The sequence below is a fragment of the Porites lutea genome, chromosome 2 (genome assembly GCF_958299795.1).
Source record: "Porites lutea chromosome 2, jaPorLute2.1, whole genome shotgun sequence".
NCBI classification, from domain to species: domain Eukaryota; kingdom Metazoa; phylum Cnidaria; class Anthozoa; order Scleractinia; family Poritidae; genus Porites; species Porites lutea.
This window is the reverse complement of record NC_133202.1, coordinates 51,788,780-51,815,261: the sequence shown is the minus strand read 5'-3', so window position 1 is coordinate 51,815,261 and position 26,482 is coordinate 51,788,780. Positions and strand designations below refer to the sequence as shown.

General features: G+C 38.3%; 1 protein-coding gene across 1 annotated transcript in view; it reads right to left on the bottom strand.

Moving 5' to 3' along the window:
- Positions 1 to 812: 812 nt before the first annotated feature.
- LOC140928985 (vacuolar protein sorting-associated protein 18 homolog) overlaps positions 813 to 26,482 on the bottom strand; it is a 31,683-nt gene continuing 6,013 nt past the window's right edge. Inside the window, exons 7-31 of the mRNA XM_073378798.1 lie at positions 25,098 to 25,216; positions 24,592 to 24,677; positions 22,518 to 22,616; positions 21,651 to 21,732; positions 21,036 to 21,122; positions 19,728 to 19,788; positions 19,083 to 19,183; positions 17,770 to 17,830; positions 16,961 to 17,025; positions 16,278 to 16,413; positions 14,902 to 15,048; positions 14,406 to 14,499; positions 13,955 to 14,028; positions 13,189 to 13,344; positions 12,474 to 12,617; positions 10,021 to 10,152; positions 8,690 to 8,811; positions 7,146 to 7,236; positions 6,422 to 6,487; positions 5,868 to 5,923; positions 4,901 to 5,018; positions 4,771 to 4,799; positions 4,043 to 4,133; positions 3,511 to 3,569; positions 813 to 2,956 (exon numbers count right to left, since the gene is read on the bottom strand). Coding sequence (XP_073234899.1) covers positions 2,893 to 2,956; positions 3,511 to 3,569; positions 4,043 to 4,133; positions 4,771 to 4,799; positions 4,901 to 5,018; positions 5,868 to 5,923; positions 6,422 to 6,487; positions 7,146 to 7,236; positions 8,690 to 8,811; positions 10,021 to 10,152; positions 12,474 to 12,617; positions 13,189 to 13,344; positions 13,955 to 14,028; positions 14,406 to 14,499; positions 14,902 to 15,048; positions 16,278 to 16,413; positions 16,961 to 17,025; positions 17,770 to 17,830; positions 19,083 to 19,183; positions 19,728 to 19,788; positions 21,036 to 21,122; positions 21,651 to 21,732; positions 22,518 to 22,616; positions 24,592 to 24,677; positions 25,098 to 25,216 — 2,340 coding nt within the window. The 3' untranslated portion in view covers positions 813 to 2,892. The remainder of the gene's footprint in view (positions 2,957 to 3,510; positions 3,570 to 4,042; positions 4,134 to 4,770; positions 4,800 to 4,900; positions 5,019 to 5,867; positions 5,924 to 6,421; positions 6,488 to 7,145; positions 7,237 to 8,689; positions 8,812 to 10,020; positions 10,153 to 12,473; positions 12,618 to 13,188; positions 13,345 to 13,954; positions 14,029 to 14,405; positions 14,500 to 14,901; positions 15,049 to 16,277; positions 16,414 to 16,960; positions 17,026 to 17,769; positions 17,831 to 19,082; positions 19,184 to 19,727; positions 19,789 to 21,035; positions 21,123 to 21,650; positions 21,733 to 22,517; positions 22,617 to 24,591; positions 24,678 to 25,097; positions 25,217 to 26,482) is intronic.

Sequence of the window (26,482 nt, the reverse complement as noted above, 5' to 3'; positions counted from 1 at the left end):
TTAGTCACTGTGTGCAAAGGTGAACGGTTTCTTGCTCTTTTAACGTGAATACAAAATAAATTTTAGGTCCAGGGGCCCGTTTCTCGAAAGTTCCGATGATTAACGGGCCCGTAAAGCTGTTGTTGTTTACATGCAAGGTAGAGGTTTCAATAGTTTTGCATCTAACATGATAAAACTAACAGTTAATGAAACAGAATGGAGTAGTTTGCTAGCCATAACCCGCGCTCTTATTCTTTATATTCTGATTTGAAAATTTGATTTCGGGCTCGAAACGTTACCGGGGCTTTCGAGAAATGGGCCCTAGAGCCTAAATGTCCAGCTCCTTTTAAATACTGACTGTTAACTTGAAACAATAAACTTTACAACACAAATCTTGACTTCGCTTCCATACGTACTAAACTTTGATATAAGAGTACGAACCGACCTAGGTAAATAACATAATTATTTGATCTTTTCCTGAAATGTTCTCACTAAATATTAGCTCCAATCGTTTGAATACTGCGCTGGAAGTGAACTCTGTTTTAAACAACTGTTTAGGAGTTTGTCTATTCGTTTAATAAGCAGATTGGAGTAGGGACTACGTTCCTTTTTAATGTGCAGAGAGGGTACGACAAAAAATTATTTTTTTTCCCCTTAATTGGTTAGGTATACAGATATTTAACAATTATTCAACGAGCCCGAATGGGCTCTGAGTCAATAGCCCACGAGGCCGAAGGCCGAATGAGCTATTGACTCAGAGGTCATGAGGGCGAGAGGAATAACTGTTTTAGTAAAATCCAATTAGCTGGTCAAAAATATCGAGACAAAACAACTTTAGCTGGTTAAAGCTAGACTTTAATCCTTTTTTGCCGCCAAAAAGCCGCCTCTTTTCGCTACAAAGTGGGCTATAAAATATAGCCTTGTAGTAGCTCAACCAATCAGAACGCAGCATTGATAATACAATGTAGCCCACTAGTTCGATGTTACTTATTTAAAGCGAGGACCAACCACTAGTCCAGTGATTCAAGTAGAAACCTTTTCCTGATCTTTGTGAAACTTAGCAAGCAGTTTGCTCTTCACAATTAGTGAATTTACGCCACAGGCCGCGGTTGTTCAAAATAAATCACTATCCAGTGGATAACACAATTGGCTTTTGTACTACTTATCCGCTGGATAGTGTCGGGAAAGAAATAGGTGATACTTAACTTGATTATTTTGAGATTAAATATTAATTAGAAATTGACATTTGTAGCGCAAAGAAGTTAGATTTCGTGACATTAGATTTCACAATAATGTAGACAAAGTCCGAGTATATTTACGATATAAAATGATGTGACTGCATGCATTTTCTTAGGCTAAATAAGGTGAAAGAACGTGCGATTTTGTAATAGACGCTTAATTTAGATACATTACAATGGGAACTTTTACTGTACATGATATTAATGTAAAAATACTGCCTTACGCAAGGATAGTAGAAAAACCACTGTATACTTAGAATGTTTTAGTTGATAGTTGATCGTTCAAAGTTGATCGATTCGTTGATCGTTGATCGTTGCCGGTTACGAACGTTCCGTATGTGAGAGTTGTACATCGCAGTAGATGGTTGGATTGCATTAAATCGTGTTGTTACATCGAAAGATACAGTCCTCTTGATTTGTTTGAACCAGCGGAGCGGGGTTAAAAGAATTCCGCAACAGATAGCGATTTATCCGGTGGATAGCGCTATCCAATTTTTGAACAACCGGGACCCGCCAGGACGAGGGCAGAACGTTTGTGCGTGACCGGAAATGTGTCAGGACTATTACCTTTGTGTTTTGTCGTGATCTTCATTTAACATCAATGTTTTCTAGTCTTTTACAAAAAGATCTGTTAAAAGTAAGGTGACGTTTGGTAGAACGTTTACAGGTATAATTATTGTCCCGCTTGTCACACAAGGTTTGTCATCTTCTTTCCTTTCCCGTCCTGTTGGGTAAAGTTTATTACCGCAACCATTTGACGAACTGTTCCTTTATTAGGCAAAGTCACGTGACTTACGATCAAAATGTCGTCAAATGGTATTAAGAAAGCATGGCAACTTGGTATGCATAAAGCTGAGACTAGAAGTGGGTGCGTTCGACGTAAGAACGCAGCGAAAACTGCAGGGGAAGGGACTTGTTTTCCACGATTTTTTAACGGTCTTGTTCGCTTTTGAATGCGCTTTCCCTTTCCAACACAGTTACGCGTTCCGACATGATCAACTATACCATGTATTTAATGTTTCTATCTTGAAGGTAAATATACAAAGTCTGCCAAAGATTCTAAAAATACATTTTGTTCATTCATAAATCTTTTACTCACAAGTTATTTTCTAAAAGGCCATCATCCTTTAAATCTTAACGCCAACTGGAGGCCCCTTGTATTTTTTTAATTTATTTTAGACAACTGTCCTCCCAGCAGTGTGTATCAGCCCTGTTCTTTTTAGCTTCATGAAGATCATGTACTGCGGCACGTAACTTTTTTTTTCAGAAACATATGCATATTCACTATGACGGTTGCGTTTGCGTAGTTTGTAGGATGTGTAATACTCCCCAAGTAATTCGCAATCCCAAAGCTCCTCTTGTTTTTGCGCATGCCTCGGGTCGAAAGTGTATCCAACGACCGCCATACGTTTTGTCATAAACGAGCAGCATTTTCAGTAAGTGAGAAGAACAGCGTCTGTTGTTTACCGAAGTCCACAAAAAGCTATTTCCACGCTGTTGACATATTACCACAACTTTTTCTTCATCCAGATTCGATCCAAGTTTTTGTTTCTTGTGCACGAAAATCAGGGCGAATTACGTCAAACAGAAATAGACAAAAAAACCTTGGTAGCTGCTGTAAAAATGTCCAACATTCAAAGATGATTCTTGAACAACTATGGCTGAGCTTTGATAATCACATCCAGCTTTCAAGAACACTGTCATATTCCTCAGGCAAAATAAAGGGTTGGTCAATGGTCCTGAAAAGAAAGGAAGACATACATCACAGACTTGAGGACCACAAGTTCATAAGTGTTTTTTTTTTTCACTAGAACATATCACCCTCGTTATATAAAGTTTGATTGATTGATCGATTGATTGGTTGGTTGATTGATTGAAACTAAACGTTACTTGACCTTCATAGTTATGCCACACTGGTACCTGCATGTATTCCGAGGTTCTTATTCAGTGAAAACAAGGTCAGAAAGGGAAGGCTTTTCTCTCGCGTCCTTTAGGATTAAGGAAAAACCTTGCCCGCTATCTAAATGTGTGATTCTCTTCCCATTTTCGGATGCAACCTTAAACCATAAAGACTAGAAATGGCTGTGCTTTTCAATCTTTCGTTTTCTGGCTCCGCGAAACGAAGAAAAGGAAGAGAAAAGACGTTGCTGTTAAGAAAAAAACTATACATCTTTGATCTCATAAGTTTTCAGTATTTTCTTGTAGATGTGTGGAAGTCATTTATTATGTTCAAAGGGCTTACACAAATCCTCTGGCACAGTCGACTGTTGTAATGATGTTAGGATTCCCTTACCTGATCATAATTTCCCCGCAATAAAGGCATTCAGATGCTATTAGGTCATCCAGTTCATTCTAAAAATAGATAACAAACTAAGTTTAGTCAGCGTTATATGTAACTGACCCATCTAATAAATGCTTAACACAGGTGTCTGTAAGATAAATTGACTACTCGAACTGCAGTCAACAAAAGACAACTCCGTAAACTCTGTTCTTTGGTCATTTATTTGCTGCCCATCACGCGGACGCCTCTGTCAGACACCCCCACCCATTGACCTTTCGAGGAAGAGAGCTTGGGTTGTTTGGTACCCGAGAGACTTGTTCTCGTTAGGTCATTGAGCCCTCGTCAAGATAAGGTGGTATTTCATCGATGATCATTTCGTGCAATAGCAATGTTCTAAATACCTAAATAAATGGAAACCTTAAACAGACAGGAAAACCCCATTAATTCGTTCCAAGTGTCTCAGTTACAGGAGAAATGCCAGGAATAAGAAAAATAATAATTATAAACTTCAAAAAACCGGGTATGCATATAGGATTTATCTTACCTTGAGAGACTCTCTTGATGCTGGTGTAGCTGTGACGGAGTCAGATCTTGGTGACCTGTACAGCTGATTAAACAGATCTTGAACCTTTGCTCTGCAAATTCAAGATGCATTTAAGATAAAATGGCGGTAAAATGACCAGCATAAAAGGACACATTTACTTGTCATTTTAATAAAGTCCAGCTCATGGAGCTAATGATTTCCCTGCTTCACAGACGGGGAAAAAAGAATTTCATTGAAATCTACGAGGAGGCCAGAGATACAGAATCAGTGAAATTTCAGATGCTGGTCTCACCACTGAGCTGACTACTGAGCTGCGAAGGCTGAGCTGGGCCATATAACCGATTAATAAGTGAGACACTTGTTAGAAAGGTGGATAGGACTATCCGCAGGATAAATAACCACCCACCACGTATTACGAAAAACCAATTACCAGTTATCTCAACTGGTACTCAAGAGCTCTGGACCAGTATCGCAGAGGCATTCGAATTCCGTACAAGCCTGAATTTTTTTCAGGCTTTGTTTTCGCAACTGCAAAAGTTGCTTCCATAACTGCGATGATCTACTATTTCATATAATTCTTCAACCCACAGTTCACATATATGATTTTCATATATTCATAACTTCATCACCAACCTTTCACGGGTTTATAACGAACCAATTCAACGACAACTAGGGCCAGAAAGGTAGAGAGCAGCATTGTGAAAAAACGATAAGAGAAAAATTTATACCTTTGTTTCTCTTTAAGATTGGGTAAAATCTGAAAAATAATAAAAAAAATTACGAACACAATTTTTTGAAAAATAAATTGTAAATATAAACTTTTAAAAATAATCATAAAAATAATCTTAACAGTCGCACCTCATTTTTTAGACAATCGCAGTGGAAAGCATGGTGACATGGGAAGACATAGAAGCCTCTTGTGAGAAGAGGATATGAGCAGATGGAACATTTTTCTTGAGCAGGAACTATACTGTATCTGAAATAAAAAGCCAAAGAGAAAAGAAGAGTTGAGGATACAGCTCTCCAATACTCTTGATAGCGTAGCTGGTAGAAAAAGTTCTATGAACGGTCAATAATATGTGAGCCCCCCTTGGGGTACTCCCTATAATGGCTTATACAGGGAGGTTCCGCCCGAAGGGGGTAGCTTTTTCAGGCTTCGGGTATATGAAAGGGTAGGGATATCGCCAGTTAAAGTATATAAAAGGACAGGGAAATTTGTGATTGCGGTCAGTGAGAGGACTTAAAAGGGCTAACAGACTCATTTTACGGCATTGTGAAAAAGGCAAGAAAACTTCCTCCTTCAGTTATTTACAGCAGCTAAAATGGATCCCAGGGGGGTAACATTTGTCAATAGAAGGTATACGAAAGGGGTACCTTTTTTGTAAAAAAAAAAAAAGGTATATGAAAGGGTAAGGGGTTTTACCCCCGTTTAAAACTTTGTTGAGACCCCCGCTCGGGATGTTGAAACTCAGCTGAAACGAAATAAGATAAGATAAGCGACTTTATTTAACGAGGGTTACACGTGACAGCAATTGACCACTCAAGAAAATACCATAACATACCATAATGGTCTTTGTTTGTTACCCCCAAAATTTTGCATAAGCATTATCTTCAGTTTCTCCTGGGGCCATTTTAACTCCCAAGAGTATGGTTTTTTCTGGAGTGGTCAATTAAAATTACCGGTAAACTTGTGACCCTTTTTAAATCTAAAAACATGCAAGTATATTTCACACGTTTACACCTACCTTATTATCAAGAAATAATCATTGCACTAACTAAGTTTTTACAACAAAAAGAAAAATCAGTCGGTTTTAATTGAACTCACTTGTTTCTCATTTCGTGGATGCCAGCTCTTATTGTTCTCGCACTTTCTGTTGCTTCCTAGAAAAAGAAATTGAAAGTTTCTTTTCACAAATTATCCACATTGTTCAAAATAGCGACATTTTATTATAAGCACTACAAAAATGTCGCTCGTCACCAACAAATTCCCTTTCTTTTTCTCTTCTTTTTTTCATTATTCAGCAATTGTTACTTGTATAGCAAGAAACATTCAGCCTAACTTCAACTAAAATTGATTGTGCATAACTAAATAAGGTATTTAAACGTTGAAATTATCTGACTTGGATGGCTGCAACTTTAACGAGTTGAAAAGAGGAGGTGCTGTTTAGAAAAAGCTAGAAAAGGTGGACTAACAGTGCACCAAAGGTTGTCAAAACATACAATAATTTACTAGCCTGCGAGTAAGCTCTCCACTTGGGGGATATCGTGAAAAGTACACGCGCGAGAGGAGACGCGACTGCGAGGGGCGGGGGGCGCGTTCTCGCGCGGCTCGCTTCGCTCGCCCAAATAGGAGAGCTTGCACAAATGCTAATACTTTACCTGCATTTCGCTTTTAAGCTCTTCAATGTGTTGGTTATATTCATGAAGGGATGAGCAAATAGCATCCTGACGAGGGAAATATAGTACCATATGTTAGCAACAAAGTACACTTTGACAAAACATTGTTAATAACAGCAGGCAGGCAAGGTTGCAACATTCTCACCATCTTCAAGTTTGTGCAAGCAGAATGAAGCCAGTTAATAACATATTAACTCCGAAAATGAAATAGTTAAGATCAAAACTAAAGACAAGCGAATTTTGAATAGCATAAAGTACGAGGAAGGATGAAGAGACTTCTTTGTTCACCGATGTTAAAACTACACAGTAATAGAAAAGAAAGGTTTACAACACGTTCAGCAAACATTGCCGCCTACACAAATCTGGCGTGACCATTATTGCCAACGACCACTGTCCTTCCTTGGGTATAAATTCCCAACACAATAAACCATTTCACACCAAATATATGCGGCAAACGAATTGTACAACAAATTGCGACTGCTGAGAAGGTCTCAGTTGAATGACTTCAGCATAAGATTTTATCAACATACTCAAAAGTTCAAATTGAACTTTATGATTTCAGAGTTGACTATGTGAGTGAAAGGATTAAGATGAAAAGGGACATCTTTCTCAATGCTTGGCAGAGGGACGTGTTTACTGGCAAACAGTTCTTACTTTCGAAGCAAAACTTGAGTGATTACAACAATGCCAAGGCACCTAGTCTGACCTTAAAATGATCGATTGTGACAAAATCTTGGAAGAAAGGAAGAATATCTTCAATCTTCAGCAGTTCACATTGGTTCAGAAATTCCATGGCCCTGAAAAAAAAAAATCAAAAGCATTAAGTTTATAGATTACAACCGATTTATTGAGGAACAATTTTATCCTCGGTTTAAATTCTCATTTACTTCTAGTGGGTCCCCGAAAATGGTGACAAACCGACAAACCCTATTGGAAAGCAACCATCTCTCCAGGGAAACAGATTCTGAACCCAAATAAATTAAATACGAACCCAAATTGATCAGTACAATTTTCTTGGACAGATTTACACCATCATATTCTAACATTTGGGTTCGCTACATCTCAAGGTTGATCAGGGATCATTTCGGAGGCGATGTACAGAAACGTCCCGCATGCCATGCACACTCACTATCTCGATTTAGTTTCCTTTCAACAACTACTATCATATAGTTCTCTGTTCATGTGAAATGTTTTCTTTTAACACTTGACAAGGTTATTTTGCAGGAATACCTTAGAAAATTTGATCTCTCTAAGTTTTGCACTAGAAAGCATTTGACTATAGAGATAACTATAGCTATAAACTGTTTGAGTGGTGGGGCCAGTTGCAAAAAAACCTTAACTTCTAACCTTACACTTAAACGATGCATTTTAATGGCAGACGTTAGAAGTATTTACGTCTGACGTTACCCATTACTTAAGTAGCCTTATTGTTCATTCAAAATATTTCCCCGATTAGCACACGCATAATTCACCACAACAAGCTACTGATGACCAAATTTGAAAGAATTTTGCGTTAAATGAACCGATGACGTCAAAAGTGCAGCGGTCTTGCACGTTAATGCACTGTTAACCGAGAAGAACTGGGGACGAAGTTGAGTTGTTTTGGTTGTGAAAACAAAAATGGCTGACATTTCACTCGTTTCAAGAGTAAGAACTAGCCGAAACCATAGCTAAAACATGTCAAGAACAGCAAGAACACAACTCGAAGGGCGACATCTGCTATTTGAAGAATATTTGTGGAGCTGAACAACCCTAAACGTGCACTATCGAAGATGAACTTAACATCGATGGAGGTAAGCATCTTTTAGCTATGTTTTTAAATTAGGAATTATTTTGAATGAATACGAAACAATTATTGAATTCGACTTTCGTATCATATGAAGAATTAAGGAGAACTCGGAGGGTGATAACACCCTCCTCGATCTCCATAATTCTTCATAAGATACTCAGCCTCATTCATTAATTGTTAATTATTTCATAGGGACTTAGTTTGATCTTCAGCGTAAATGTATTCCTGGACAGGACTCTTGGTCACCAACATTTCGACAAGTTTGCAAAAGTCGCCATCATAATGAACTGAAAGTGACGTTTACATAGATGATTTAACGACAATAATTGACAGCATGATGCCTTTCAGTAGCGCATGCCGTCAAATCGACAATCACCAAGAGTCCTTTTCAGAATACAACTCAAGGGCATGACCATGCTCGAATTTCTACCACGCTGTGTATATAAGACAAGTGAAGTTACTTCTTGACGTCTCTCTCTTCCTCCACCACATGTCTGGCTATTCTCAGCCACAGTTTCTTCCTCAACACTTCATCATCTTCTGGAGGCTTCTGCGCTTGGATTTTAGCAAGGTCTACATCAACCTTGAAATCAAAGAAATAATAATATAACTCTGTTCATAGTGGCTACTACCGATAAGGTAGAGAAGAATACATTAGGGAGCTCAAGTAACAAGGACGGCGACGGCTACGAAAACGTCACTTAAAAAGTGAATTCGCACTGCTTCAAACCGTATCACGCTTATCCCATCTCGTTCAGTTCGTCAAATGTTGCCAATATGTTCTGGAGTTGAATTATAAAAGACTGTATAGAGGTTCAGGAAAAGAAAAAGAAAGTCGTTGCCTTGTGTTCACGTCCTCAAGAAAACCTGAAATTAGGCAGTTTCAAGTTCAAGTTTTGTATCGCCATTATATAAGTTATACAAGAAAAGAACTACAGTCTAAATATTTCTAAATAATAAAGGATAATGGTGAAGAAGCCCAAGGGAAACCACCGGGCTTAATGCAAGGAACAGGCTTCCTCAAGTGATTATTACGACGAAATATAAACAGAAGGATGCATGCATGTTTCACGTCGTAGTCGTTTAGTGAAGGCAAAGAAATGTACAAAAAAGCGGGATGCACGTGCAGAGGTGTTGCTTGTTTACCATTGAAGAGACGTTTTTGCAAAATTCGGTTGGAAAGTAAATGGAAAATGACTTTTTGAGTCATCCCAGCGGAAAAATTCCGAGAGCAACGGAAAATCTCAAAACGTAGTCCGGTTTTTTCCGGACGGGATGTTCCAAACGGAAATTCGTGTTCCATTTCTTCAAAGCCAACTTTGATACCAGTTTCAGGCTTTCGTGGCAGTTTTTCGGTAAATGGAAATGATTTTCTACAAGCGGTAAACACGATTCCAGGAGGAAATGTACCAGTCCAGAATTTTGCTTACCATTTACCCAAACTCTGAACCGATCACTTTGCCCATGTGAGTGGTAAACAACCGTTGTTTTGCCAATCTGAACCTATTGCTATTTTGCTATTCTCATTGACGTCGCCTAGTAGTTAAGCAGTCAAAAGCAGGAAAAGTTTTTTTCTTCTAGCTTTTTAGTGCAGACCACACAGCATGGCGATGGACCCGAACAGGTCTCGCCAGTTCTATTTGAGATGTTCTCCTTACACATTCCCAGAGCCCACAAAAGGCAAAAGTAGTGGTCACTGATAATCTAGAGCTTGTTTAGGCTAACGGGAATTTCTGTTGGGGCGGGGAAAGGTGACTGAAGTAAATACTCAAATGATTACAGAAGGGGGTACCTTGAGAGACAGATCAACAGCTTCCTCAAACAGTCCCATGGTGCTGTAGATATGTACACAGGCTTTCTGCTTATTGTGCTCTGAACAGAGCCTGAGAGCGTACTTTAAGTCGTAACACACTTCTTCAGGATCCTGCCAAAAATAATATATTCATTGTGATTCCAATCCCAAGAATACATGGATATTGTTTTATGATCGGCGGCTGTCCATGGAAATTTTGTCGAATATAGCTGGCTGCTCGTATTATAATTCTGACTGTTAATTGGCCAGGTATTACTAAGAACACTTCAGACTTTCAATAAAAGAGGTTAACGATTGTTACATTGATTACCTTTCTCATTTGCCAGTCTAACCAGGAATTCGACTGGCCCTATAGTATTAAAGACGTTAAATTGTGAGGGAGATAATAGAGGGATTTAAGGTGTTTCGATACAGTTTTTCAGAGGCGATACCGATATTTTTCAATCGCCTTAAAAGTGATTTTTTCCTTGTCCGATCGCTATAAAATTTTTACCAGTAATTGGCTATGGATTGAAATATGGGAAAATCTAGTTTTAAATAAAATCGATATTACTATGACAAAAATAAACAAAAAACTTTGAAATTGATAAAAGCCAAATTTTGTGTGATCTAGACCTGCTACTGAAAATCCAACACTAGGAACTTAAAGTTTGGTGTTTAGCAAACAATATCCGTAAGAAGTAAAAAATTCTGTATGTTTGAATTCGACTAAAACGAAAATATATTTCAAACCTTAAACTTTCAATAGCCGTGATAGGTTATTTAATAAAAACGTTATAAATGACTCAAATTATTCTTAAGTAGCATAAGAATGATGCTTAATATCATATTTTGATGCTAGGAAATTTTGGTGCACTTTCGTTCATGCGATCTTGAAATCTAACCCGTTTTCTCACCACCTGTATAAGTGTAACTTCATTCAGGATTTGGACTTTTAGCGCTTTCTTGTATATCTCCAAAACGACTCGAACGAATTTTTTTAAAATCTCTTCACATAATCTTCATAATGTATATAAAAATGTCTGAAACTTTCATTAAGATTGATTCACTGCAGCACCTTGAAATTTCAGGACAAACTTATCCTACGAACCGGACAAAAATCTGCGTTACAACATTCACTGTTTTGACGTTATGCTAATTTTTCCAAAATAGTGCGCACTATACATACCTCCATGACTAGTACATTTTAGTTTGAATTTATCGCATCTTTTGAATGTAAAACATTGGCAATACTCACACTGAAATATTCTAGTCATGGATATATGTATTGTCCGCATTAATTTGGAAAAATTAGCATAACGTCCAAACAGTGAATATTGTAACGCAGATTTTTGACTGGTTCGTAGGATAGGTTTCTCTTGAAATTTCAAGGTGTTGCAGTGAATCAATCTTAATGAAAGTTACAGACATTTTTATATACATTATGAAGATTATGTGAAGAGATTTTTAAAAAAATTCGTTCGAGTCGTTTTGGAGATATACAAGAAAGCGCTAAAAGTCCAAATTCTGAATGAAGTTGCACTTATACAGGTGGTGAGAAAACGGGTTAGATTTCAAGATCGCATGAACGAAAGTACACCAAAATTTCCTAGCATCAAAATATGATATTAAGCATCATTCTTACGCTACTTAAGAATAATTTGAGTCATTTATAACGTTTTCATTAAATAATCTATCACCGCTATTGAAAATTTAAGGTTTGAAATACATTTTCGTTTTAGTCGAATTCAAACATACAGAATTTTTTACTTCTTTCGGAGATTGTTTGCTAAACACCAAACTTTAAGTTCCTAGTGTTGGATTTTCAGTAGCAGGTCTTGATCACACAAAATTCGGCTTTTATCAATTTCAAAGTTTTTTGTTTATTGTTGTCATAGTAACATCGATTTTATTTAAAACTACATTTTCACAAATCTCAATCCATAGCCAATTACTGGTAAAAATTTTATAGCGATCTGACAAGGAAAAAACCACTTTTAAGGCGATTGAAAAATATCGGTATGGCCTCTGAAAAACTGTATCGAAACACCTTAAGGTAAACGGCCAACGTCAATTTACACTGACACATGACTAAGTTGTCCTATACTTTATTTATTTCATTATTTATTCCTCATTTTTTGCCGTTTACTGCTCATTGTATCTACCTAGAAAATTACTGCTTCCACCTAATTTTCAAACATAAGAAGTACCTTGGACAGTTTTTACTTTTAAACTTGAATCTAACCTTCACCTTTGCCCCGAACGTGATTCTAAATCTCTCTAATGACCGCATAGGGACCCCAGAATTGATTGTATAAACCGGAATAAGGAAATGACTGAACCTTTGTTCGGGCTAAGAAAAAAGTTGCCGTTAGAGTTCGGTTAGGTCGTGTGGGGGGATTTCATTATACTTTGGCTTTGATCCACTGACGGACTCTTCCATCAATACTAACCTGGCCTTGCATCTGCAAGTATCGCAGTAATGACAGATCATCTTCTTGTTCAATGTACAGAGACAGCAGGTAGTTATGAATGGCTTGGTCCCTGTTCCCCAGCCTCTCTATACAGATTTCTAAGTATCGAATTGCTTCCTCGGTCTACAATATAAACGCAAAGATCGGCACTTCCTACAGAGATGAAAGTAATCTAGTGGAAAGGTACACTGAAAACGTTATTCGGTAATAAAAGCTCTGTACTATTCACCAACAACACGAAACTATACATAAAAATTAAAATTGTCTGGCATTCACACTGAACCAGCTTGTATGAAAATTTAATAGTCTGATTCCTTACACTTAAGCAGTCACATTCTGGGTTAGATAAGAAAGTAAAAAAGCGCATGCCCTTCTTAGTTGTGGGCAAGTGTTTGCAGGAGATTACTATGTCGGTGCAGTCATGCAAGCCTATCTACCTTCTTTTTCACCGATATTTACTTTATCGCGGCAAATGTTGGTGGTCCGTCGGACAATTCGTAATTAAAACAAGCTAGTCCAAAGGTTGCTCCACTAGCCGTGCGCTATCGAACAGCATTTTTGTTGCGCCGTGCATTTTACAAGCCAGACAACACGGCAAAGATGTTTATGACGGAAAACGGACTAAACGAAAAATTTGTATCTCGACTCAATCAGCCGGCGCTTCCTAGTGATAATTACATTATGTCTTTCTAACCTGTGTTGATTTACCCTGTTGATGGTAATGAACCAGAGCAGGAATAAGTCTGCGTGGATCTAGCTTCTTCTTCTGTTCAATCCATGCAGTTACTGTTTGACGTGGTATGTGCTGCATCAGTACTGGAGAGAACTTGTAATAAAGCTCTGTATCTGTCTAAAATGCACAGAATTTGGAACAAAAGAAGTATTACAACTCTCTACAGTTGGACGCCTTTTCTCCTCCGCAGAGGTCTCTTTCTGTCATGGCTGGGGACAGGGAAAAAAGAAAGCGCGCGGGGGACTTGATGAAATCCTGATAGATCCACCATGTTGTAAACATCCATGAGATTGTGACCTGCGTAGCTCCTGTCTTCGGGCTGATTTCCACTGACGCGTTGTTGGCTACGCAAGTTAACCCACGTAAATTTTAATCACGTAAATGAAATAGAGGCACGATATAAAGTGTTGAGATTAAACGTGAAGTTGAGCGAGGTTCAACTTTTACGCTTACGAGCGACCTTAAATGCTTAGCTTCTATTTCATTTGCGAACGTAAATTTTACGCACGTACGCCAGTAAAAGTTACGCGACACTGGAAATAATCCCTTCCACGGAAATCGGCGCCATCTTGAATGCATTAAAATGACAGAGGCTCCCACATTTTTTTAAAAAACTATTTTTTATTGGAATCGTATTGGGATTCTCTGAGAAAGAGAGAGCGTTGGACTGCTGAACTCTGTGTAGCTGGATAACCGGAACCGAGATTGGCTGGGGCTGAATACTTGCCTGCTTTGTGAGGACATCTAGTGCTGCTACAAAGTCATCATGCTGAATGTGATGGCTTATGACATGTTCAAAATCTGAAAAATGTTTAACAGAATATGCTACTGTAGTTACATTGAATAAGATAAAAAAAGGAAAAAAAATCGACATATTATAGTGATGGTAGAGAGCGGCATCAATTTTGATATTAAGGGTTCACACCGGCAAGACTGAGAAAGTAAATTCGCTGAATTTAACTCACTGCTGTTCTTATTAAAGATTGCAAAGGCTGATTTCGGTCTGTCTATCACTGACACATTCGCTTGCGGCCCGTGTCACTTATGTCCAGGATTGCACTGACGTAAAAATTTGCCCATGTGCCACTTTTTTGTTCTTATCTCTATTACTGCACCGGGCAACATGGAATCTATTTGTTAAATAAACTACTGTCATGATGGAATTAGTATATACAAACCTTGCATGAGCATAGCAAAAAATATTAAGTTTTCTACATCGCCATGGCTGGCAATCAATTCATAAGCTGTCTTTCTGTTCTGATCAAGACAAGTCTGCAATGATAAAAAAAAGACCTATTAGCAGTGTGATGCGGTAAAGAAAAATTTTCCAGGTAACATGTCACATATAAATTAAGGCCACATACAAAGTAGGGCAATAATAAAAAATAAGTAGACAAAAGTCAGTTAATCCCCTTCAGTGCAACAATAATCACAAGATCATTTTCCCATTTTGCAGCCTGGCTTAGGATAGGAAAAGGGATCTTGCAACATCACCCGACTCGACAACTTTGCTAAGAATCTCTTCTAGTCTAATTCGGAACTGAAAAAATTAAGGAACTGCAAAGCCAAAAACAAATTGAAGTCAGGGATGAATATGGAATACAAAAACTTTGCAAAGACTGCCCATGCAAACTGTGGTGAATAATTTCAGGTTCCTTTGCGCCGTATACTCACCTTAACTTTGGTTTGTGCCAGGAATTTTCTAAACTCGTCTTCTAAGTCTTCATGCTTAGCAATGGCACCTTCTTCTTTGAGTCCACCAAGGTCATTTAGGTAAAGCTCAATCAACCACATTATCAACATGGTCATCTGAGTCTTGTCCTTAATCGCAAAAATAATCATCAAACAGTTCTATCAGTAAATACCAAAGAGTATAATGTTTCCTAGATTTTCAGAATGCAGAAGTATAAAAAGTTAGAAATGAAAATGTACAAAAATGTCATCAGTGAAAAACTGAACGAAGTTGGCAGTTTTAAGTGTCAGGGAGCAGTCGCCACAGTGAAATCAGGATTCCAAGCCTGAAGTACTGTCCAGAATTTGACGGACGACAACAGCACTAGTAAGACTGAAGATCATCTGGAACGATAAGCATATCTCTCTTAGCTCAAAGATCAGACTCATGCGCTTCCTGGTTGTCTCGGTCCTCTTGTACGCTTACGAAACCTGGACACTAACATCGGACACTCAGAAAAAATTGCCAGCCCCTGAGATATGATGCTTTAGAAAACTGCTTGGCATCTCATACAAAGACCAAATCACCAACGATACAGTCAGGGACACAATCAGGCAAGCCATAGGGCCCTATGATGACACCTTATTAAACCACGGTAAAGAAACGCAAGGTGAAGTTGTTTGGGCATCTATCAAGATCAGAAGGGCTTGCCAAGACAATTTTAAAGTGCAAGGAGGGAGAGGACGAGGAAGACAAAAGAAGCGTTGGGAGAATAATCTCTGATTGGGAAGGGCTGAGGTTTTGCCACACATTAAGGGAATCTTAAAAAACGGTTGCTAGATTCCTGGCGTCTCAACAGTCATCATGACTTCGGAATAGGTATAGGTGTAGAAATTTTTTCATTCACTAACTAATGGAGTAGACTTTGAGGAGTGAGGCTGTCTTATAGTGGTGAGGGGTGTGTATGTCCCTACACTAAGTTTCAAAACCCTTAATTTCACAAAATGAGCAGAAAGCCATGTCCCCGTCTGTATTTTGCGGTTGTATAATTTGCTTAATCATCGCTGTCGTTGTTTTACTCCGTCTTGGATTCACTTAACGCCATTTCATCTGTCTTATGCCACTGTTTCAAGGCCACGTCGCCTATGGCAATTTTACCCTAACAGGGCCTTCGTAGTCCCTCAGCGGTACTGGAACGAGGAAGGGCGGAATACACGTGCGCGCGTGAAAATCACCACTCGCAAGGAACGTGACACGCGGAGGAAATAGTTCTCTCCACATGTCACCTTCTACGAGGGTGCATGTGTTTCGCTCGATCTTCTATCCGTGAGTAAAATGAGGGACTACTTGTAGTCAAATAAATAACAGAAGTTCTTACTTGGTTCTTGAGGCTATCCAGCTTTTTTAAAAGAAACATTCTCAGGGCCTGTCTTTCCTCCACTTGAATAAACTTTAATGCAACTTCCTCAAATGAAACCTGTGTCTGGGCATAGCACTTCGCGGCAGAGGAGTAGCTATAAACAATGATTAAAACAGTCAAAAAATAGCAGTGAGTCAAACCTCAGAGAAATCGGTTAATCAACACATCCTTGATTTTAACAAATAAACCAATAAGTCAGTCGGTAAATCAATCTTTGTCCAAATTCACCAATCAAACATTTTGAGCAAGTCAATCAATGTAAGCCTTCAACCGCCTTAACACATACTTTACACGTAAGTGTTATAGGCCAAGCCCGAGGGTTAGGGTTATTAATACCTGAATATTAAGTCTTCTTTTGCGCTCCGAAAGCGCAAAAAAAGACCAAGGCGAATGTATTTAGCGATCTTGACCAAACAAGATTGATCGTTAAACGCTTTATTATGTCGCCACAACAGAATCTTTTCTTGTGGGACAATTTAAAGCAGGTAATCCGGAGCGTGCAAGATAAGTCCATCCTGCCCGCTCGCGTAGCCAATCAGAAGACAGCATTCGCTTCACTTTACCCGCTTGAGGAACCACCCTTCTAATAAAAGCAGCTTCTATGCATAGACAAAATGGCACCTGTTATAGCTCAAAGTTACCTTTTGCCATCAAACAGTTCTTCAGCCTGCTTCGTTAACACTTTGTCCAAATTTGCAGGATTGTCCTGTTCATGATGCAAAAAAGAACAGCAATATCATTTTACATACTGTACAATAATTAGCAAATATTGGATGTGGTTGGGTATGATATGAAGAATAATGCAGATCAAGGAGGGTGTACATATACGGCCTTGGTGGATAACACCCTACGAGGTCTGCATAATTCTTCATATCATGTTTCATCATCGAAACTTATAATTGTTTTACTATTCATTTGAATAATTCAAACTTCAACAAAACATACTTAATTCCATCTATGTAAAGTTCCCGCCTTCATAACCGTTTGCCCGTTCCTCGGTAGTTTCAAGTTATAAGGAGATTTTTATAGCAGTTGACATATTTTTTCAATTTTAAGGCAGTAGTTCGTTTATTCAGTGTACTTCGCAAAACGTGTGAAATCGTATGCTTTTTCACCTACTCTACTAAAACAGCTGAGCTACTGCACCTTCTGCGGTCCATTTTTTGACAATATCAGTACAACTTACGTCCTTTCTACTGATATCTGCAAACATCTCCCAAATTAGGTCAACGATAGATGGTTATGGACAATTCACTGAGGGATTACTATTATTATTCATTGAAAATACTTAATTTCTCTGTTTCTGGTAGGCTTTTTGATTAAACGAAGAATCACGGACTTTTAACAGTCATCATTATTTACAAAAGGAACAAATAATGTTTCAATGATATGTTACAAACTGGACTGACTAAGTGCAATTTGGCCAACAGACCTTCATGATATTTCATACCTTACAATATTCCTTTGCTAATTCAAACTCTCCTCTTTCAAGATACATTCTCCACACATCCCTGATAACAATAACATGTGTAATAATAATATACGATTCCATGACTTCAGTATTGGGAATAGGTATCGATTGGGTTCGATTGAAATTTGGTTCGATTTTGTTCGAATAGATTCGCCGGGCGGTATGGAATATTAGGACACAGACGCCTCCCTCCCAGAACGTCCCGACAGTAGTCACAGCAGGGGGGGGGGGGGGGGGGGGGCAATGAGAGGCGGCTGTATTCATAGCCTGCGAAAACCTCCGTTTCTCCTCGCTCTTCGCTGCTGGGGACGTTTCGCGCGGAGGAACGTCTGCGACTCAGCGACAGAAATTCCATAGTGATGACGTAAAATCTGTCCGGAATACGGGCAGAAGCGCTGATTGGTCGACGGAGTAGTTACAATGTTTTAGCTATTGTTTAAGAATGACAGTCTTGACAGACAAAAGACAAAAGGCCACAGAGGTCAACTGTAAATGTGAAGAATCTCTAACAAAACAATCAATATTTGTGGAATATAGTCTTCTCTAGAAGAAGTATTAGAGTTTTGCTGGAGCTCTGTGGCAGATGAACACAACACTTTACCAAAATCGACCAGAAAACACAAAAAATTGGACAAATTTATATTTGGAACCCCATGACTAACGGATTTATTATGTAAACATTGATTTGCGTCATCAGTATGGAATTTCTGCCGCTAAGTCGCAGACGTTCCTCCGCGCGAAACGTCCCCAGCTACGCAGAGCGAGGAGAAACGGGTGTTTTCGCAGGCTACTGTATTCTCAGACTAATTTGAGTTTTCAAGAAAGGGTTCATTTAGGCTGTTCACAGTCCACTATTTTCTCGTAAGATCGTCAGGATCAAGCGCTCACCGGTACGGTCGGCCATCTTGGTTTGATATGTATCGAGGGGACGGGCGTCGGGGTTTATAGGGTTGGCGGAGGTAGGCGAGAAAATAGAAAAATAATTTTCTCGCTTCTTCCCAAACCGTCTACCGCCCCCCAAGTAGATTTGACATGCACCCAAGATGGCCGCCCGACCTCCACAATCTTACGGAAATATAGGGGACTGTGAACAGTCTGGGGCTAAGTAATCTAGGTAACTGACCACCTACCCTCCCCTAAGTCACAATTTTGCCCTAAGTGAGAAGTACCGGTAAGTGTTAATGCTGACTTAGGGGAGGAGTAAGTAGTCAGTTAGGCAAGGCCACTTACCATTGATTGCACCGTAATAATACAACACCAGTTAAGACAATATTCCTAGTGAATTTACAAACCTGCTTTCTCTGGTAACATGGTACTGAAAAATAGCTGAATCTGAAAATATCCAAACAGTTTTCTTTACAGAGTCAATGCAGAGGCCTCTCATAGCACCATACTACAAAGAAAAGATGCAAGTTACATATTGATCTATAAGAGCGAGTGAAATTATTTCCCCTTGATTTAGTTTTAGTATTTTTTCAAGATGCATGAACGTGAAACATATTCTTGAATGATTTCTATGCTCAAAAGTGTTATAGACTTAAATGCCACAGGTCCTGAGTGAGACAATTAATTTAAAAATTGACGAGTTTGCCGAACATTCGTTAAGTGACTTGTTACAATACCCCATTCAGAAAAACTCTGATATGTAGGAATTTGCGAAGGCAGGTATAATAACTATCTAAAATGTGCTTTTATGTTGCAAACTGTCTACTTTAGATACCAAATTACAGTGATCTGTTATCTAACACTCTTGCACACTTAAGAAGTTGAATTGGTTTATTGCTTTCTTCTTTTATTGTTTAAATAATTACGGTGCTTGTAAAAATAAATAGGGATGAGCATTGAACAAAACGATTCTACCTCGTCTGAGTTTCTGGTGATATAACATTTGTACCTATTACAATGAAAAATTTTATAACAAGGAATTTTATACAAACCCGAGGTGGAAGTTGATCTTCAAACACAGCTTGTTCACTAAGAAGCGACACTGCCTCAAATCTATAAAATTCAATTACGGCACAAAAAGAATAATAATGAAATAGTGCCAAGATTTCTTTACTCTTTTACTCTTACAGCATGTTATGGAGAGTTTTATATATTTGTTACTCTAACTTTTAAATCTGTGGACAAAATTCTTTCTTTGGCCGGTAATAGGAAAGGATAATACATGGCATCAGTCAAGTTTAACAAAATTGTTGTTCTTCATTATATCTGCAACTGCACTGCCATCGTATGAACCAATAAAATGCATGCAAGTTCAAAGTCTCCAAGAGTTTATCTTAAAAGCAGTAGTATAAAAAATGTGTAAGAATTGAAGTCTTGATACTTTGTGTAATGTTTCAATCGCACATAGATATTAAGAACATAAAAGAAAAGCTCAGAATAACAATCCAAGCACCTGAGCAGGAACTCAGTAAGGCCATGACCTTCCAGTTACTACAGCTGTAAGCTATAGGCAGGGCTGTCACCAAGGGCTGGGGCTGGGGATTTCCCATGGCTTTCAGTGATTTTGTTACCTCCTCATCCTGCGTCCCTGATGCATAAAAATCCCCAAAGACTCAAAATAATTCATGGCATGTGTCCCGTAAAACGCAAAGATCGATGATCGATCTGAAGATGTTTTCGTGGACTATCCAGTTCATGTGATTTCTGTGGCTGTTATTGCAGATGTTTTTGAATGATGCATATTTATTTCAGTCTTTTTTGTGCTTCAAATAGAAGGACTATATTTTAATTTCAGTAAACTGTACCGCAGCGTTTTGGAGCCTGTCTTCAGATTAACTGCCTGGTTACATAAAGGCCCGAGCATTTTCAATTTAGGACTCATATATTAGGGCCATTTATACGAGTAAAAATAAGACGCGTCTTACATAAGACGCGTCTTAAATAAGACGCGAACTTTCCGTATAAACGGCACATTTCGTCTAAAATAAGACGCGGCTTAGCTAAGACGCGTCTTATTAGATAAGACATGCTCGTATAAATGGTACATACAATTCGCGTCTTATTTAAGACGCGTCTTATGTAAGACGCGTCTTATTTTTCCTCGTATAAATGGCCCTATTGTCTTTTGAACTGGGACTCATGATTTTTCACAAGTTGAGTCCCGGGACTCAACATAACTATTTGTAACAAAATCACTGGGCGATTATGAGCATGACCCCCAGCAGTTTTTAGAAATTTTAGTGACAGCCCTCATATCTCTTTGACCAGGTCACATACCATGAGTGCATGGTTGCAATTACCTGTTTTTGTAGAGCATAAGAGCATGGAAACCAGTAAGGCCAACAGATAGTGGAGGGAGAGCCTCCATTCCACCAGATAATTTATATCTTGAAATTCAGTTATAAGAAAAAAACTTCTGTAAAACACTGTTGTAGGAGTTTGAACAACACTTGGCTTGTAAAGCTGAAAATGTTCAGATTGATTTTTTTCAGCTTAAAGGTGTATTTTATACCAAGCCTACATAGTGGTCATTTCCATTTCCTTGAAAAAAACTGAATGAAACCAATTCTAGAGGCACTAGCCATATGTCTTCCAGACCACTCAGTAAGTATGATAGATTTACACTAAAATACAATGGTGAACAAGTTCTGCCCCAGCCCTTACACAAGGGAGATCTCTTAAGGCCTTTCGTTGAAAGAGCATTTTTGAACCTAATGAAATACATCATGAAGAGTCTATCTATATGAGTAAACAGCACTGTATTGCTAGGTGTTTTTCACAACATACTCAAGTCAAAACCAGAAATAAAAAACACAGGCATTCTGTCTGGATAATGAAACAGTTAAAGACTGTAGAGACCACTATACTCTAGCTAAAAATTAATATTCAAGAATTCTTGTGACTTGAAAGGATACTGAAGGAGTTTTGTTTCTGTTGTAATGTTATCAGATGAATCTTGAGGATTGAAATCTAAGTGTCCAAAGTATACTCCACTACCTATATGTTAAAATCAGAGGTAGAAGAAAAATACATAACTAATTTATACATGTAAATGGAAGGATAAACATTTTGTAGTTAAACATGAAAAATGGTTTAAAATGGCTTCTACGTTCAACGACATCGTCCATCCAAACTGATTATCGATGGACAACTCCACACAATGAAAACTTTAAAGCTAAAATTTTGGATTAAGTTCAGAATTTTTTTATGAAATACCTTATAGAATCCTTCTTGATGTGCTCTGTCGTGTGTTTAGGTTTTCTAAAGCATCTTTTAATGCCCTGACCTCTTCATTCATGAATATCATTTTAAAACTCTGCCACCATCTTGGCACTGACACTTACAGAACATTGCCGTGGCAATAATCAAGTGAAATTTCAAATTAGTATAGGTAATAGAATGATTTGTAGTGATATTTGGCACAAATACCACAAGTTATATTTCAAAATTTGAGACCATTTTGAAATATTACGAGTGGTATTTATGCCAAAATATATCACATACGAATCAGGCTATTACATGTATTGTTCATACTACTACCTGCAAAGGTTTTGTAATTTTCACAAGTAGGAATTTCAAATTAAGCTGAAATACCAATGCTCTAAGCCAATCAAATTGCAGAAATTTCTCATGTAGTAGTATAAACGCTGAAATTTTGGGCCAAACTCAAGGTGTAATTTGTCACCCATGATATTAGGGCACAAAAACCATGATATTCGCTTGGAATGTCAGAGAAATGAGAGGACTACTGATAACTGCTAATGTAGATACACATGACTGACCTGTGAGCCATGCAAATGTTCTTGGTAGACCTCTTACTTTAGGATAAAATAACACTAACTCGCTGGCTTCCAAATGACCAGGCATCTGAAGGAAGGGTGCTGTCAAAAAAAAGTTCAAACGAAGACTCCAATAAGGAAGAAAGGTAAGAAGGAAGGAAGGGATGGAGGAATGTAGGAAGTCTGAAGCCTTAAGGGGGGGGGGGGGGTTCTCCCTGTAAGAGCCTATTAAGGGAGGCTCTGCCCTTTTTCAGGTACAGGTACATGTATATGAAAGGGTAGGGATTTCACTCATTGAAGTATATGACAGTTTATAAAATAACTGAGATAGTACGCGTGATCTGATTGGTCAAAAACCTATGGTTTATTATACCGGTAAACCCATAGAAAAAGGCATCCGGACCACAAGCCATAAACAAAACCGACTATTGATCTGCAAACAACGATTTTAGAAATTAGGCTAAAAAAATATAACAAGTTACTTACCCAGTCCTTCTTAATATTAAAATAGTTGGTTTCCATATTTTATTACTGAGCATTACAATTCGCTACTGCCATAGCTTCAGAAGTTATAAAGTACAAAGCTGGAAAGCAGTTTACATTTCACGACGATGCCAAATCGCAGAGAAAGACAACAACTGTGTGAATTGCTGGTGTAGAAAGTCTCTAGGAAAACTTAACCACGTGCCAACCAGCAACAAAACGGATAGTTTTAGCATTCTTGATTTATTTCATTTCAAAATTAAATTCCTTAATCAAAGAAATTGTTTCAAAAAGAGATCTCTGATCAAGATATGGTACAAAATCGGCCGCTGGAGGTTGTAAACAAGCTGCCAACGATGATGAAAGATGTCAGAGTTTCGGGCTAGTTTTTTCCAACATTTGCACAAATTATTCGATGATATCGATGCCATGACCTACCTCACACCACCTGACTTCACAAATCGACAAATATTAACGCCAATATGTGGCTACGGCAAAGAAACCTTTCTCCACCACTGACATATTTCCATCGGTCGCTGTACGTGCATATAAAGTTACATGCGACAACTTCGCAAATGCAGCCACGTCGTTACCGCAGCATTTCTTGATCATAATAAAGTCCAGGAAACAGATCTTAAACCACTGCGGCTTGTAAAAAGTGAATGAAGTCCTCCATTACAATAGCTGCCAGTTTCCTCTGTAAGCACGAAATTCTTACGGATCGACTCAACAAAATACAGCTGCGTACAGTCTGATGTTCAATCAATTTCTACTTCTGTAGTAAACAAACCATGAACGTATTCTTTCATTGTACGTTCGCATGAATATGTGTTGACTTTTCCTGTAAAACAGCTTTCATAAGTTATCATGTAATGAGTGCAAAAACTCGTGTTTTGAAGTGCTGCTGTTTGTTGTTTGACTGAACTGAGTTTTGAGAAAGTTTAGCGCTATTAAATCGTGAGTCGTGATTGGCTTATGATGACTTTAGAGAGAAGACATGACTTGATCACGGTACTAAAATCATATTTTTTGCCTAAAAGTTTATTAAAAGTTATTTTATAAAAGCAATAGACCACACTTTCTATGGGTTTACCGGCGTGATAACCCACGCGGGATGTTGGGAGAACACGAGAAAAGCTTGTAAATCACGAGCCGAAGGCTTTTCTCGTGTTCTCCCAACATCCCGCGTGGGTTATCACGCCGGTAAACCCATAGAAAGTGTGGTCTATTGCTTAATTAGGGAAATCTGTCATTTTGGTCTGTCAGTAAAATTAGGCCCAAATGGGATAATAGATGCATTTTTATGGCTGTGAAATTTCAAAGATACTGTGTTTAAAGCGGTTGAAAGGGATGTGAAGTTCTAAATTAGCTACATGAAAAGAGCCTCTTTAGTCAATAGAAGGTATACAAAAGGGGTACCTTTTTCGTAAAAAAAATAGTATATAAAAGGGTAAGGGAAGGGACCTCTGGGTGGAGCCTCCCTGTATAAAGGTTTGTTGAGTTCCTCCCACCAGGGGTAGGAGGGATGGAAAGAAGGAAGGAAGGAAGGAAGGAAGGAAGGAAGTCAGGGAGGAAGGGAGGGAAAATCACATACCTGGATTGTTTTCATACTCTATGAACAATGGCTGAAAGTCCAGTAAATCTGTACCTGATGCATCACCAATAAACTGATACATGCGACTGGAGCAAAACAAGGAAGACATACTGACTATTATCAAAGAACTTTAGTAAAATAGAAACAAAGAAGAGCCTAGGGCATAAGCGTTGAATTTAAAGTCATTTTTCCTTTGGTCCAAAAACTGCCCGGGGCAAGCAAATTGATACCCCCACCACGGCTCTAGGAGAAAGCGGAGGGGGGAGTTGGACCCCAAGGATTATTGCTGCATTGCATATAGTACAAATATAGTAACAAGTAATTTTATGAAGCTCTTTAAAATAACAATCACATAGACAATAGTCCATTCTTAGGTAATCAAAAAAGACCACAGGTTGCTACAACTAGGTAACACTATTAAACAATGCGTTATTTCACCCATGCCTGATGATATACGTACATTGTTGTATATAGTAGTAACCTTTAAAGAAACTTTATACATGTACCTGAGTGTAGAAACCATGATGAAATATTTTCTATCAGATTTTGGAGACACAGGGAATTTCTCAAACATTATGCCATAAATTGATTCCTCTGGGTCCCCACTTGAGTTAACATCATACAACTGCAAGTTAAAACATGAAACAACACACAGGTGGAACCATTCATCAGTCATTTACCAAACACATCATCATCATCATCATCATCCTCATCACCATCATCATCATCATCAATTGTTATTTTATACACGAAATTGTATCACTTTTACATGGTCTTCCTGGGAATCGTGTGTAAAATTTAACTAAAATACCCTAAGGAACTACTTGACTATAAAGTTAAAAATACTATAGTTACAATGGTTCATGGTGTATTGAAATAATATATCTCTCCCACGAAATGAATTTTTTTCCAACCTTAGCCAGCCAAGCTCATCCAACAAAACATTTAAGCAAACCTCACAGTTAGAAAAGGTAAGAGTTCTAGCAGCCTTAACCCTTTAAGTCCCAGTAGTGACCAACAGCAATTTTCTCCTAACAATGTCCATACATTGAGAATATAAAAAATGATCACGAAAGAGAAAATGCCGTGATGTTTTATTAAATTCTCTCAACTAATTCTTAAAGGAAATGTATGGAGACCAGTTTGGAGAATTTGTATGTGGATACTGGGGCTTAAAGGGTTAATATTCTGTATCTTTTGAAGTTTGTTTGACATTACCCCATACAACACTACAGTAATTAAAATATGGGATTACCAGTGCATTGTAATATAGTAAACATTCATTCTAGCTAGTATCAAAGGGTATTTATAGGACTTACACACTTTAAGATAGCAAGACCAGCAGATATTTTCTTTGAAATGGTATTAATGTGTGGGCACCAGTTCAGAGATTCATGACAATTTGAACTCCACGAGATTTATGATTAAGTACTCTTTCTAACGGTGTACAGGGTCCGAAATTAACTTTTTAATACTGGCGCCAACTGGCAATCAAGTATAAATTTTTGGTCGCCAGAGGGCAAATTGTGGTCGCCAAAAATCCCCCCTCCCTTTTTTTCAATAAAAGTTTAAACACGAATAAAAAATGCATGGTATGGACGTTTTTATGCTCAAAAATTGCACTACTTTCGCTCCCAATACCAGAAAGCAACCATACGTGTACGAGTGAAGTCTTATTTTTTCCATAAATTACTTTTTGGAGATATAAAGCTATCTGACCTAGAACGTAGGAACAGAAAGCTGTCTGCCCATGACTGCACTGATCATGTCAAAACTCTATTTTCTTCCGATAACTATCAAGAAACGTAAACACGAGTCAAGCCGCCATGTCATACCAGGCCGACCAGGCCACGACTGTGCCACATTACGACTGTGCCACATTACTCGTACC